Genomic DNA, 16566 nt, shown 5'->3' on the forward strand with positions numbered 1-16566 from the left:
ACTACTGAGTTACATTTTTTTAAATTAAAATTATCAGAAGGGGTTTTGTGGAGATTTAGTATTTTCATAGTTGCAAGCATGAGTCATTTGGAGCTAGACCACGATGGAAAACCTGTAAATACTGGACGGCCGTTTCGTTCTATTGTGGGACTCCTCAGCAGTGCGCATCCACGACCTCGCCTCGCGAGATTCGAACACAGAACCTACCAGTATCGCTCCAGAGCACTTAACCGATAGACAACTGAGCCGGCATGCGATGGTGTTTATGTCTAACTACAACCAATCCACGAAGTTGAGCAACCGTTCACCACTTGAGTTCCTATGTCATAACAGACGTGGTTTGAACTTCACTGGTTACTGCTTTTCACTAGAACTCCTAGATTTACCTCTCGAAATCAATCACTAGTGAGCATATGATTATTATTATCAGAAGGGGTGTTTTGTGGTGATTTAATATTTTCATAGTTTAAAATTATTCTTTACAACTAATCAAGTCAATTAAATCAGGTAAAATTCTAACTTTATTTACATTATTTGACCAACTTATTATTAGCTATTAACAACTAATTGAAACCCATTAGCTAACTCATGGGGAGGAAAAGAATTTACATAATTTTTTATTATGTAAAAATATAAAAAATGTTTATTATTTTATATTCATTGATCCTATTGAATAATTTTTCCATTAATTTTAAAAGATTAAAATGTATATAAGAAATACTAAACTAAAGTTGAATAAACTTTATTTTATAAATTAATTCGTTAGTTAATAAACAAACAGTTAATGTTCACCTATGAATGAATGTAACTCCATATTAAGTTTATACACCTATAATCATTAAATCTAACACATACACACATTTTATGTTACGCAATGAACACCATTGATGCAGACTGTTGAGTTAGAACACAGTAATCTCAATTTCCAGTTTCAATGAATACATTATACAGTGTAACGATTATCTAATGTAATCGAAGAGGTGTTGCCTCATACACATGGTAGAACGAAATCAGATTTGACTTTACACTAAAAGTATGGGAAATACATTACAGTCACTCTTTAGCTGGCAATAAAATCCAACTCAAGGCCTCCTCATGGTACTGCTGGGTAGTGAGAGTAGACTCGCTAAATAACTTCAGCAGTTAGCAGAGATCCGATTACTCCACCACTACTGATGGATTTGGATTACCTAAAGTTCATTCTTCAAAGTTTGAAAATTGTAACGAGCTTCCCTTTTTGTATATGTTTATGTATATGAATTACATGCCTTCCGGGTGTATAGTTGTGTATGTAGGTTCACGCAAAGGGTACATGCCGAGGTTGCAAAAGGAATGAAATCTGAGATGTCTCCCCTACGTCTAATAAAATCAACAGCATAATCCAACAGGTTGAAAGGCAAAACCAAAATTAAAAAAAGAATTAGGTAGCAAATACCTGCGAGAGGTGACCATCAACCCTCCCTGACAGTGCTTATGCTAATATGTGCATGGACTAAAGTCTATGTACCAGTGGCATGCATGTAATGCGTAAAAGACAGTTAATAGTAGCAGATACCAATGAACAGATTGGTGACCATCTACCTCCTTAGGGAGTGAACGTATCTATCTGTATCCCATGGGATGTATGAATGAATACTTATGTGTTACCGGTGTTCGTGTAAAGCACACTTGCCCCTGGTGCGACGCTCACATGCCAATACCAGAGGGTTCCAACGATTTCTCTACAAAATCTCGTCCACGCGGCGGGCTTGTGAACCTTGGAAAGTGGATTCTAATTCAGATAAGTCAGTCGGTTACTCCGAATGAGACTTTACTAACTTCTAAGGGCTGGAACATCGCGCTATTTAGCTTATTAGTTTAAACTATTTTTACTTATCTATGAAGTTGGATAAATGACATTTTAAAGATCCTCATAGTGTCAATTTACGATCAATTTGTATTTTTAACTTAATACAGTTAGTTATTTGATCTGTTTTACCGTTATTATTGATTCATATACTACCTTGATTAGTTTGATATTTTTATATATGAATATAAATATTACCGTATGTTAGTGTAAAGCCAGATTAGGATTTGATTAAGAACAATATTGTTCACTAAAATGCGTTGTTCCAAATAAAAATTTGTTGGTTTGGACCAACATGTTGTTTAAAACATGCTTCATAGTAGACTGTAATAATAATAGCAACAATAGCAGTAATAATAATGGTAATAATTTGCTTTCAAGAAGATTTAATCTATATTAGTGTTTACTAACATTTGTAAGTGATCTTGTAAAGTAAATTTATAAGAATTTAACTTTCATGAAAGCTGGCCCTCTGATAAATGTCAATAATATCATATGACGGTCGGGTTGAATGAGAATGTTGTGATGTAGAGTAGTACAAATTAACAACTTGTTTCTGTGAGATATATAATCGGTCAAACTAAATCAGTTGATTAGTAGATTCTAAAACGATTACCAAACTACTTATATCATTATCGACATCTAAAACTGAAAAAAATCAGTTGTTAGTATGTTAGGTTTAAAAAAAAGTACAATTTTTCTCTGCAGACATAAAAAGTACCTACATTTTCAAATGGTTAGACTTGACAATTCTTCTCTAACAATTTATGGTCAGTGTAAAGATCGATTTCACACTAAATCTATTCCAATTAGATGGTGAGATATGAATAAGAATGAATTTTTTTTGTACCTTCAATTATTAAACTGTTAGAATTGATTTTAGGAACATACTCAAAGACCCTTAAATATATATATCACTTTTATCAGTCTTTATTTCCATGTAGCTGTTACTTTCTTGTTATTTAGTTCCTCAAAAAATAAAGAATGTTAACGAAAAGAAAATGAACTAAAAAATGAGATCACAATTTAAAATGGTTTGATCTTTCTTCAAAAAATGCACTAACTTCCATTACATTTTTATGTTTGCTTTATTCCATGACACATATATCATACATTCTTTGGTGAACTACACTAACCCATTGCATGTTAACTAGATGTATTCATGTAGACATAGAAAACACTTAAGTAACTAGATATATGAATGGATACACATGAGGAGACATAAATGTCAAGTTAGTTTATATTACTCGTCGGAGAATAAAAAATCTATCACATTACTATTCAAACATTTATTTAAAAATGTAATATAAAAAATCTATGCCTATTATGTATGTAAATATCCTACTATCATAGATTAGATTTAAATAGTCGTTTAATAAGTGATGTTTAATTCTACATATCGTGATCATTAAACAAGATCTTCCTTTACAAGCGACAATATTTTCACTGTACGTTTTATATGAACGCGAGAAAAGAAAAAAAACGCTGAGGTAAATAAAGTAATGGGTCAATAAATAGACAATAAGACACGATATACATTTCGTTAGTTGGTGTGTATATTCCTTTAATGGAATTTAGAAATAAGTTTTAAGCATTCATATATATATATATATATCACCTATAGTGTAAAAGAAAGCAATAAATATTGAAAAGTAAGTCCTTTTTTAACCATTAGATATTTGAATTCACTTAGTATTGTTTGTTTGAATCTTCCCATTGATGTTTTTGGACTGCAACTGGTCAGTCTCTTATTGGCATATATGCATGCTGTGCGTATTGCCTCGATATAGCCTAAATTCGTAAGCATTGTAAGCAAAGATGGATAGTGGCTAGCAGTGGAATCCAGGATGCACGTTTCGTTCTATTTGGGACTCGTCAGCTGGATGCACCTGCATCTTAGACTTGATGTTCACTCTGGGACTCGAACCCAGTACCTTTCGCTTCAAACGCTATCGCGTTATCTATTTGTGCGAATCTTATTTCACACTTTACTGATCAAAGAAGGGAATTTAGAAATGATATGTAAAACAACAGTGTCGTTGTTAAGAGAAACATTGATTAAACAAATTTTTCCACGGATACTTTCATGATATACATAGTAAAACGATATCAGTATTAATAAACAGAAATTTCGGGTGGTTGTTTTAACGTTTAATGTTTAACATTATACTTTAACATGTTGTTCAATTCAAGACTTGATTTCAAAATGAACACTTACCCAAAAAACTAACAAGATGACATTAAACAAATTCATATTCTTAACTTTAATCAATATGTAATAATTATGTGATTATCAGTGGCTAGTTGAAAAATTATTGATCATAACTAACTAACTTAAATTTCACAACAGAATCAATTAAGTACAAGAGATTAAATCAATAAGCAATGGAACTTTTTTTTAAAAAAACACACACTCGATAGTGTTGCTATACAGAAACAAAATTTTCCAAGAAATTTTTAACAAAAAAATTTTTATCTACAAATTTTTAATCTTCTCGTAAGTTTCTTCTCTCTATTTTTACTCGTTAACTTATTATTTTATCATGCAATGAAGTAATAAATCATTGAAAGTAAAGAAAACAAACAAACAATCCAACCAAACATCGGTATTTGTAACATGGATTCAAGTTATAAATTTTAAATGATCATAGAAACTAACACAGTTATGAATTAAAAAAAAAATAATAATAATGATAAAGTAAACATTGTTATTAAGTGGATAGAACTATTTATAGGATATAAATTTTAGTGATACCATACCACAGTGAAGTTACAAGATGAAAGAAACATACTCAAACCAAAAACTTTACTTAGTAAATAATAACTTATGTTGAAGTGTCGATTTGAAAAATAAATATAAATTCTCAATTATTCTAGTTGTAAAAAAAGAGACATTATTCAAATAGTCAATTGAAGGTAGACCACCATGAAAAACCTGGCAGCACTGCTTGACGGCCGTTTCATCTTATTGTGGGACTCCTCAGCAGTGCGCATCCACAATCCCACTTCCGTGGTTCGAACCCCGAACCTACCAGTCTCGCGCCTGAGTGCTTAATCACTAGACCACTGAGCCGGTATCTGATGGTGTTAATGTCTAACTTAAACTAATCTACGAAGTTGAGCAACCGTTCACCAATTGCCTTCAGTGAGTTGATATCTGACAATAGACGTGGTTGAACTCCACTGGTCACTGCTTCCCACTAGAACTCCAGGAAATATGTCTTAAAGTCAATCACTGGTGAGCATATGATTCTAATCAGAAAGGGTTTTGTGGAGATTTCAGTAATAATATCTTCTAGAAGTAACGTTTTAAAATATCAATGTCACTAATAAACTAACCAACCAGTTGAAATTAAATTTACATAAATAAACTTCAGAAAATAAGTAGACAATAATGTAAAATTAGACGTAGTTCATAGAATACAACGTATGCTTATAACTACACTTCTATATGCATAACGCTTATATCGCTCAAAAATAATCTAGGATTCGGAGATTCATCAAGGTTTCACAAACATCATCAACAAGCTAAGTAACTCTGTGATCTGATGAAATTTATTCAACACTTGGCGATTAGTAAGCATTCTTAAAATTACACAGATTTGCTGTACTGTACTGGTCAATAGTTAAGATTCCATTTACTTATAAGGACTACTATTAATTTAAATGATGTTGATTATGAATCATTTGTTAAGCTACAAGTTTTATGTTTAAAGTATGACCATTTATAACAACATTCCTACCCCTCAGAGGCCACAGATTATCTGTTCTGTTTCTACGTGAGAATGTTATTTTAACAGTGTACAGTGTCCACTGAACATTCAATCTTATTTAAAATTCTCAGTCCCTCAGGTAAAAACTATACTTTTAAGCTATTGCGTTGAAAACGAATAAACCATGTGTGTTTTTTTCTCCAACTTCTTCTAATTCATAATAAATTACTTGTCTTTTATCAAATATTCCTTTTACTTTAAACAACTCAATTAAGTCATTATAAAGATATCTAAGTTGAAAGCCTAAAAAAATTATAACAACTTGTGATATCTAGAAATTAGGGTAATTCACAAAGGTAATAAAATAGAAAATGTAGTAAAAAAAGAAAATGAATGAAAATTAATTTGCTTTTAGCATTTTGTGGTTTTAATGTGGTGCAAAAAAAATAATAAACCGTTTTGCCAGAAATAATATGAACATCAACTCTGAGATGCAGGTAAATCCAGCTGACGAGTCCTAAATAGGGCGAAACGCGCGTCCTGGATTCCACTGCTAGCCACTATCCATCTTTGCTTACAATGCTTACGAATTTAGGCTATATCGAGGCAATACGCACAGCATGCATATATGCCAATAAGAGACTGACCAGTTGCAGTCCAAAAACATCAATGGGAAGATTCAAACAAACAATACTAAGTGAATTTCAATATGAATTTAGTTAAAGAATAAAATGTATTCAATCAACTGAAATGTTGTTTTAAAGATATCCCCATATATCAAATGGGTCTAACTGGATAGTACTGCTTTGAAGTGTAGAACAGAAAAGGAAATGAGATACATGTTCAAGAAAATAATGATTATGTGAAAAAGGTTTTTTTATTGAGTAGTTCGTATGGATCAATGGTTTTCATAGACATATATTTTATTGATTTCCAGGCTGGACTCCTAAAGTTATAGTGATATTACTAATGAAATCTGACCTTATTGAGACAGAAATATATGAAACTGAAAACATTGGGTCATTTTCGTACAATGTAACGAACTGACGAAAGTTGAGATTCTGGTTAAGAATTCAACTCATGAGTATAATGTAATTACCGTCTCTTTTGTACACAAAGATAGTAAATTTAGTTAAGTATGTTTGTTCGGGTCACAGACTCCTGAACTGAGACATGTATCTAATACTTCCAGAATTTCAAAAGTTTTCTAGGTCGTGTCACTCTATGATGAGCATTATCTTCAAAACAAATATATCAACTGATAAAATATTCTGCTTAAACAAAATTAATTATTTTAATAGTTGAATTCATGAGTCAATTAAAGCTAGACCACAATGGAAAACCTGGAAGAACTGGACGGCCATTTCGTCCTAGTATAGGACTCCCTATAAGTGCGCATCCACGATCCCACTTTCCGGGTTCGAACCCAGGACCTATCAGTCTCACGCATGAACGCTTAACCTCTAGACCACTGAACCGGCATAACTTATACATGTAGAAATAAAGGGAGAAAGAATCATGATTAAGAACTTACTCCTTTCTATTTGATGATGAAGCTCGTCGTGTAGTTTCGAAAGACTTTTGCTGTTTTAATAAATAATATTTAATTTCTTTTTCAACTGCTTTACGACAACCGGAACATTGGATAAAATTTAAATCCATTTGTAGATAATCTTTACTGGATTGTGTATATGGATGATTTAAATAATTATATGGTAGTTGGTGATGTTTATGTGTGAGTGAATGATTAGAATTATTTTGTTGTTCTTGAATATTGTCAACATCATTTAGTTCACTTGTTGTAGTATCTGAGTACTGTTGAACAAATAATTGTGAATACTTTGATTTTTCTACTTCAGCAACGCGATGCTCATCAGTAGATGGTAAATGTATTCGACGTTTTGAAGAAGATGATGAACATCGATGACGAGATTTCATTGTTTGTGGACGAGACTTATTTGTTGGTACTTTTAAATTTAAATTCTCTCGAAGTGTATTTTTAGGCGATATTTCTTGATGAGTGTAGATAGCTCCAGGTCCTGAACTCAAAATAGTTGTGGAGGATTTCGGAACTGAACGATTCAGTGTATTCGATTCACTATCTAAGTAAACAAAAAATAACGGATGGTTACTTTACATTTAAATTTCACTTTTCCTTGCTTCCATCCTGTTTTGTGATCTTTCAAAAACGACTTTTTATTACCCAAAATGAATGAATGTACCTTCGGAATTTACGCTCCTTCTTGGTATCTTATCTAAGTTAACGTTTATTCAGATAAATTTATCAAATGGTAGATTGAAGTAAAGTATGTAAGTTAGCTTTTCCGCACCACGGATGTTCTGGAAATGTTACCACAAAGACTCTCAACTATATACTACATTCATGCTGTCTGTTTCAAGTCTCAATGACATTCATTATGTTGCTATTCCCAAGTGTTTTCCACTGTTCATGATTTCGTATGTAGGAATGCTTCTATGTTCAAAACAAATCAAGCTCAAATACTCCCATTTGTTGCTGCATGTTGAAAAACTTTATAATTACTCAACGTATAACTGTTCGAAAGTTATATCGGGCATATACAACAGACCATACATAAGGAAGCTATAAACGAACTGTTAAAGATCGAATATTTCAACTACTCACATCTTGGTAACCATCGACTAAGAACGATTTTTGGTCATTCATCATGAAGAAAGAGTTACACTTAGAATGAATAACTTTTTTATTCAATGAGTAAGTAGTGACCAACCTCATACCATATACTATCCTTTGTTAACCCATTTCTTTCATGCACCTTTGCAGTGCAATTACTAAAATAGGTAATACTGTGATAATGCAATTTTTAACCAACGGCTGACGAGCCCCAACTAGAAAGCAACAGGAAACAATACGAAACCATAGCTCTTTAATTTGACACCGATTAGATTGTACGATGATCTCATCAAAATATACATCCTGGCTACTCTTTTTTATAATTATGGACTTAAGTCGCTTTAGTGAATAATCAAATCAAATAAGTACAATACGAGGATGAATTCTGAGTATGTATATTTCGAACACTCGTTGATCCGAACAGACACTCAGAATAAGAAACGGAAAAGCGAAGCGAAGCGTAGAAGGCGAATGAGCCAACTCGGTTTGATCAGGCGTGACGTTAATTAAACATGAAAATAACGTTTTAAAACATTTATACAATTTTAAATCTAAACCAACCATCCAAACATGCACAGTGTAAATGATTGATTAGAGATGTCAATTTGATATAACTGTTGGGTGCTTTTATCATTGAACAAAATACTTACCTACAATCCTATCTGGATAACTGCTTGAAATTGCCCATGACGTATCCGTAACTTGAGCACGTTGGTTGGAATCATATAAGGTTTTAGACTTTTGTACAGATATTTTTGAATCATCACTATGATTTTGTAGTCGTATATTATTGTTATACTTATTATTGTTATTATCATTATTCTGTGACGTAAGTCCAGTTAGAAGTTGTCCTTCACCAATGTTATTAATTGATACAGAATTTGAACTGGGACTGTTTGATAATGAATCAAAGGATCTACTGAAATTGCTTGTGGCTACAGCCTTCAATAATAGAAAAATTGAAATTAATTGTCTATTTACTAACAAAGATGAATTCTTACATATTTCACTATCGTTTGTTTTGTAAAATTAATTTACTTCGTTAAGCTTGTAAAAATTTTGACTCATATCCAATCTTTGTACCTCTGATATGATTATATTACGACTATGACCAATACCTTTTGCTACAATCTATTTTGCATACAGCTTTGTTGAAAGTCTTGACTGAAGAAAATCACTTATTTCTTCCAATTATGGACAAAGAACTCACTAGTTCACTCAACAAATCACTCCAGTGTTTACAACATTAATAAATAACCGTACATAAACCACACCGCCATCTTTTATAAAGGGAATGTTATGGAAATAAGCTAACATATTTAAATGTTCATTGCCAAATCTGTGAACTTTAGTAACTAGTAGTAATGTGAATAATCAATTATCAATACCTAATTTACAGTAATCGTGTAAGGTATTCACTGATGTTTCCGGTGAACATATATTTTACTACTTAATAAGCATGTTGCGAAGTAGAGCCGCCTCTAACTTTCGATCGTCTGATATACCATACTATCGTGTAAATAAGTGTAGAATAAGATGGAATACTTCTATTCTTGTTCATTCAAAGTTGCCTAATGCACAGAGATATATATGTCCCTCCAGCTTATACATACTCAGGAAGAATTATGTATGACTGTCACATTGTTGTGCATCGGCGGCATTAGATTGATACAACTTAGTGTGTACACATAAATAATCTATTGTTTTCATAAATGTTTGCACTTAGTATCAAGAATCCAGAAACTAACAGGATAAGGTTCATATAGACAAACTTCTGTACTAAATTTACATTAATTTAAGAAATATAAAAAAGGTAACTCTAAATTTTGAAAATTTCATTAACCATTTAATTTAATTCTTCTAAAGTAAATTTTAACACTTAACTTTTAATGTTTCAGAATCATTTGAAAAACACAATTCAACCTAGTGTTTATGATATTTGAATACGGTAGTAATATAGTGTATGCTACATATGTAGTATATAACACCAGTCAGAAGTGGAATGCTTGGCAGCAAAAAGTTAGGAAAATAAAGTCGAAGAGAAAGAGAACAAAGAGTAATCATTATGGCAATGAAAGACCAATGAAGTTTGAGACAACCGATAGAGGATTTTCAAATGAATTATTGAATGTATGGTTGTCACATTTTACAAAAGAATATTGTATAAGAATACATTTGGTTGTTTCCACCTACATTCTCTTTCATTACAGTAAATCAATATTATTTATTGTTTGTTGTAAAAACAATATTTGTAATACTTACAAGTGATTATTCCAGTTTTGCATTAAAAATAAAACACGAATCGTATTTATTTATTTATTTATTTGAACACATAAATATTGGTACAAGGGGGCACCAGATATATATGCGTCACACAAAAAGTTGTCATTTCATTTAATTGTTTGAGGGCTATGATACTGCCCGGGTGCCAAAACAGAAGCAGGTGGTTTCCTTAAGGGGCCACACCCAGATCCTTCAATCCAAAGGTCTGATCCACAAGGAAGTGGAGCATCGTGAGAAGATGCAATCCCATGGTAGCCGGTGACCGACGATTGATTCATACGCCATTTTTCCCCTCAGGATGCTGGAGCCTAGGTGCATCATTTGTGTGGAATCAGTGTTTTCCAACTCCCCTAGGTGGACATGGAGAGTGTCCACCAACTCAGTTAAGGCGTCGGACATTCGGTTTATATCCTCTCAACTTCGTAAACAACACCCGTGGTGCGAGAAGGCAGTGAGTAGGACTTCCCTATCAGAGGCTGTATAAGCGTGATCGTGTAAGAGCATTTCGAGAGAGAGGGCGGGCCCTCCCCACTCTCAGCCGCACCAAGGTATTTGAGGACACGAATTGTATACTACTCAAAAATTTTAAATTACGTTGAAACACATCTGTCCTATACACAGTAATCAATAATTTTTTCCAGCTGAACTAAATTCATGATAAAGATATATCTTTGTGTCTATGTATTATATTACTTTATCTTACTAATATTACTTATAAATAGAATTAAATGAATATTTCAAAAAAACAATCATCAATTTAAATAACACTTCCTTCATAAATAATAGTTACTTTGATTGTCAGGATTACCATTATTATTGTTTAGTATCAACGAAGCGTACCAATCTATTTTATAGTCTCTTATCGATGTATCATTTCAACTTTTTATTCTCTTAATCTAACTTCTTATTTGTTTCCATTTCACTACTCTTTCAATTCAATTCATTCACAAGGAATAAAATATTTTTTTGTCATTTAATAATAATTTAATTATTTTTTTTACTTTATTTTTTTTATTATTCTCATTTCTATTATTTTTTATTTTTAATTTCGATATAATAATTCATATGTCATCATCAATTAGATTGTGTTATACTCAAAACAGTTCACTAATCAAATAACTAAATATAATATTATATAGTAAGAATATTTGACTACCAACATGAAACCGTAACTCCGCCTGTAGCTCTTCTAGAGTTACTGCCGGTCCCAAGCCCGGGTAAAGGAGGAGGGTTGAGCATGGGGTTAGCGACCCCATCCCGTAGAAAAACTAACTCGCTAAACAAACGCTAACCAAAAAAAGATAATTTAAACCATTTAAATTCTGCCCTGGGTGTTGAAGAAATAATTACGACGCCTCATGATGAAAGTCAAAATTTTTCGGAAGTCATGAGCTCGATGCACCTTCTAACAACTAGAGCAACACTCTTTATAGGTACATGGAACGTCCGGACAATGTGGGAGACAGGGAAACATGAAACTCTGCTCAACTTAGGTTTTTATAATATTTGCCACTCTTTGGCATGGTGTACATGTAATCTTAAAGGATCTGACGTTAACGAATAAATTCAAACATGTGTCACTTAGCTTCATATAGTTAGACATTACAAGGAAACTATTCAGATCAAGACTGACAACCTACAGGACTGAGATTTACTTAGAACTACTGAATCATGTGAATGGTGTGCAATGTCATGTTTGTCTTTATTTTTTAGTATCAATCTAATTTTATTAATCAAGTTACTATGTGATTAGTAGTCTTAGTAGATTGACATAGTATATACCATGTCGATATGTTCAATGAATGAAAGTAGTAAAAAAATGTATTTATAACAATTCACTTTACAATAAGTTCACTTAAGTTATTTTCATAGTTGAACAAATAAAGTAAATGAGAAGCAGTGATCAGTGGAGTTCAACTGGGTCTGTTGAGAGATATCAACTCACTGAAGACAATCGTGAATGTGTCGCTCGATTTCGTGAACCGGTTGAAGTTAGACATTAACACCGTTAGATGCCGGCTCAGTGGTCTAGTGGTTAAGCGCTCACACGCGAGACTGATGGGTCCTGGGTTCGAATCTCGTGAGGCGGGATCGTGGTTGCTGAGGAGTCCCACGATAAGAGGAAACAGCCGTCCAATGCTTCCAGGTTTTCCATGGTGGTCTATCTTCAATTGACTCATGATCTCAACTATTGAAATAACGTAAGTGTTGAATGAACAAAAGTAAATATGAATTATAAGAAAAGCAAATAGTAACGTAGAAACTTGGTTTGCATTTACCACTTCTTTTTATAATAACTCCCAGTTCACTTTATTAGAATTTTATGATCTGTGTACACTAATCTATTTACAATGACATTTTGACTAAATTATGTTTATAATTAACAAAACAAAAACTATACTGTGCCTAAACTGAACTGATTAACACTCTTTTTGAGATTTTACTGGAATAAAATTATGTAAATAAAAGTAAGAGAAGGGATGTCTTATGATTCTGTGAATGTGGTCTACAAAATCTATACATAAGGAAAAAAGATTAATAATAAATATAGTCAACAAATGTTTGTATGATAACTCCCATGCTTTATATACAAAGGTAGGTTGTCATGAATTTGGAACTTCAGCGGACGAGATCACACAAATGGAGACAACAAAATGTACTTAAATACACAGTTACAAAATCTCTTAGTAAAATCCGAGAACCATACAGTAAATACTTCATTTTCAAAATGTCTATCAATTGTCTCAGACTTAATTGTTCCTTCATTTCCATACCAATCGCTTCGTATTCTGATTCTCTTGTTTTCTATCTTCTCAACCTTCTGGAACCATGCATTACATTTTCCATTGATGTTACATACTATTTTATATCTGTCGATATCAGCAACACACACCGTACAACTACATCAAGTAAGTTTAATTATTTTATTTACGTAATGATTTTTTTTTAATTAGTGGATTATGTTCTTCAATATTTGTGAAGTTATTATCAGTTAACTGATAAGATTTTTCACTTGGAAATATTAATTATTGTCTTAATCCTTTTGATTTGATCCCCTATTTATAGATTGAATATCAATTTCATTTAATTAAATTGTGTCAATCATCATTTTTTGTTAAATATAAATCTCTGATTCATCATAAGAATTTTGTTATATCTAGAGCTTTGATTCTTGCTATGCCGCATACTACCAGACTACTTGAACGATCGAACCTGCAACGTCGCATAAGAGAAGACAGAAAACTAGTCAGTAGGAATTCTATTCCCAAAACAATGTCAAATATAGTACAAAAATCTCATGTATTTATAGTTTTTGGCTGAAAGTAAATCATCATTTCGAACAGCCAATAGGCATATAGGGGGTCCGTCTTATTCATCCAATAGGGGAGCTACACGTCGACATTCTAGAATATTCCCCTAACGTTGATTGGATGGAATGTCTTCGACTCTTTCTGGGCTTCTTGAGTTTACCAACAAGCAATCTTTACAAATTTTAGTCAGCTTACATTGGAATTAATAAAAATTTTGATATTTATTGGATTAATTATTGTTATTCTATTTAAAATAAATAAAATATACACAACTTCGTATTGGCTAGAATTACCAGATAGGTAATAATAAGGTTAGATGCATGGTATTAAGGAATGATGATAAATCAGTTGACGTTGTAGCTGATTGACTGATCTATTAAATTAACCCTTCGAAAACAGAATATGGACATGTATACAATAATGTAAACAATATACGGTATGAAATTCGGTTGATTACAATGAAATCACTGTTACAAATTAAACCACAGTACAAAAGGAAAGAAGGAATGTTTTCTTTTCTTTGTTTAATAAAGTTTATATTTAAAATAGATTAACGTTATAAACAAAGAAAATTTAAATGATATAAAATATTAAATAACTGAATTGAGCTATTATTAATACTTACCTTTACAAGTGTACATTTTCTAGATAAAGGAAAATGATTCATTGATTGTTTCTGTCCACCAATTATATTATTATATGTTGTACCAATACTAATTGATGTAGTTGCAGTAGTGGTACTGGTAATAGAAGTTGTAGTAAATGAATTAGATTTACGTGCAATATGTAAAATAACTTTATCAGGATAATGTTGTAACATACGCATTGCTTGTGTTAATGTATGACCATTATGTAATGTAATACCATTTATAGCTAAAATTCTATCACCAGGATGTATTAAACCACATTCAGCTCCAGGATCACCAGGGTTTAATGAATCAATTAATACTGGTATATCTGGTGCATCATCTGTACCACAAATAGTAATACCCCATGGATAATTAGATGATTTACGTCGTAATATCACTTGAACAACGTTTATATCAGATCCTAAAATAATCAATAATTAGAAATTGAGTTACAGTTAAGTTTTGTTTGAATGATAATATGGATAAAATTGTATAGTTATAAATAACATGTAGTAGGATCTTCTATTTTCACTCATCTCCAACACATTCAATTTATTACACAAATACTGATAGTTTAAAATTAACATTTTATTTTGATGTAATTCAATTTCATATGAAATGAAAACTTGATTAGTCTTGCTGATTAAACGCTATACTAGGATCCTAAGTTAGTATCGTAACTACCAAGCTAGAAATACGCAGCAACTTGAACACGAGAGAAAATTCACAAAATATGCGTAAAGCACTTTACTCCAAAGGTTCATTTACTTACAGAAGTTATAGGGTTTTTATAGTACTTTAGAAGTCCTTGGGTTTTCCTGAAAATTCTAGAATACTACTAAACATAGTAGCAGTGTAGTAATCAGCCATTCAGAAACTCTACATGTGACTTTTCATTTCCGTGATGTTTCTAGCAAAACTTCTAGTCAAACGTTGATTAGATAAAATGCTTCTTTATTTTTTCCTGAGCTTGTCATGTTTATTGCGAGAAGTTTTCAGGATCATCCCAACACTACTATAGTTGTATTCTTTGACCTTAAGGTGTGTTCAGCCCTGTTAATCATGAAGCTTTGTGAGTGTCTACCATATTCTAATAGAAGCTAACTAGGTTATTGTTTCATTTCATATATGAATTCTTTCAATAGTAAATTAAAGATGAGTGAAATCCACTTGTCAATAAACTATGGAACTTTCTTGAAAATCATTGATTATCAAGACAAATTTTAGTTAACTGCCATTTTCATCATTGATAGTTTTTCTTTCCCTAATTAAAAAAAGAAATTGTGAAATAGCGTCAAAAATAATGACGCTTATACCTTTATTGATTTATTGAAATGGCTTAAAACTAAGCATATTATTTAACAGGCTCTGTTATGAAGAAAGATATTTCAATTTTAAATAAAGACAGAACAAATATTAATGCAGAATGATATGAATTCATTATATTTCATGGTTTCTCATCAGTTGTTTACAATTAAATATGTATTAGAATTTTAGCATTGAGATAATAAATAGTGTGGTACAATTAACATCAGTGAATGTGAAGGATTAGAATGACTAAAGAACAGGTCAGGGATTATTAGGTTTTAGAATGAAGGAAACATAAAGGATGGGTGGTGTAATCGTTGAGTGGAGTTCAGAGACAGATAAGATAAATTGTGTGATGATTTTAGATATTGTATATTGTGTAATGTTTAGTAAGATGATTATAACCTAATGATTCTTTAATATACATGTTGAAAAAATGTGTATAAGTAACTAACACCAAACATTAACAGACTCATAAGCAAAGATGGATAATGGCTAGCAGTAGAATCCAGGAAGCGCGTTTCGTCCTATTTGGGACTCGTCAGATGGATGTAACTGTATCTCAGAGTTGATGTTCACTCTGGGACTCGAACACAGTACCTTTCGCTTCAAACACCATCGCGTTATCCACTCAACTACTGAGTTCTAATAGCCACCTGCTTGTGCAATGGGGTGAATTTTAAATTCACTTGCTGTTGTTTACTTATATCTTCCCATCAGGACTCAGTAGTTGAGTGGATAACGCGATGGCGTTTGAAGCGAAAGGTACTGGGTTTGAGTCCCAGAGTGAACATCAACTCTAAGATGCAGGTACATCCAGTTG

General features: G+C 32.1%; 1 protein-coding gene across 1 annotated transcript in view; it reads right to left on the reverse strand.

Annotated features, from left to right (window-relative positions):
- Positions 1-16566, reverse strand: part of Smp_141070 (hypothetical protein) — a gene marked incomplete at both ends in the record, with an annotated part of 118507 nt that overhangs the window by 14124 nt on the left and 87817 nt on the right. Inside the window, 4 exons of the mRNA XM_018793410.1 lie at positions 7094-7137; positions 7180-7661; positions 8863-8950; positions 14432-14856. Of these exons, the coding sequence (XP_018647925.1) occupies positions 7094-7137; positions 7180-7661; positions 8863-8950; positions 14432-14856 (1039 nt within the window). The remainder of the gene's footprint in view (positions 1-7093; positions 7138-7179; positions 7662-8862; positions 8951-14431; positions 14857-16566) is intronic.

Source organism: Schistosoma mansoni, chromosome 1 (genome assembly GCF_000237925.1).
Source record: "Schistosoma mansoni strain Puerto Rico chromosome 1, complete genome".
In the NCBI taxonomy this organism is placed as follows: Eukaryota; Metazoa; Platyhelminthes; class Trematoda; order Strigeidida; family Schistosomatidae; genus Schistosoma; species Schistosoma mansoni.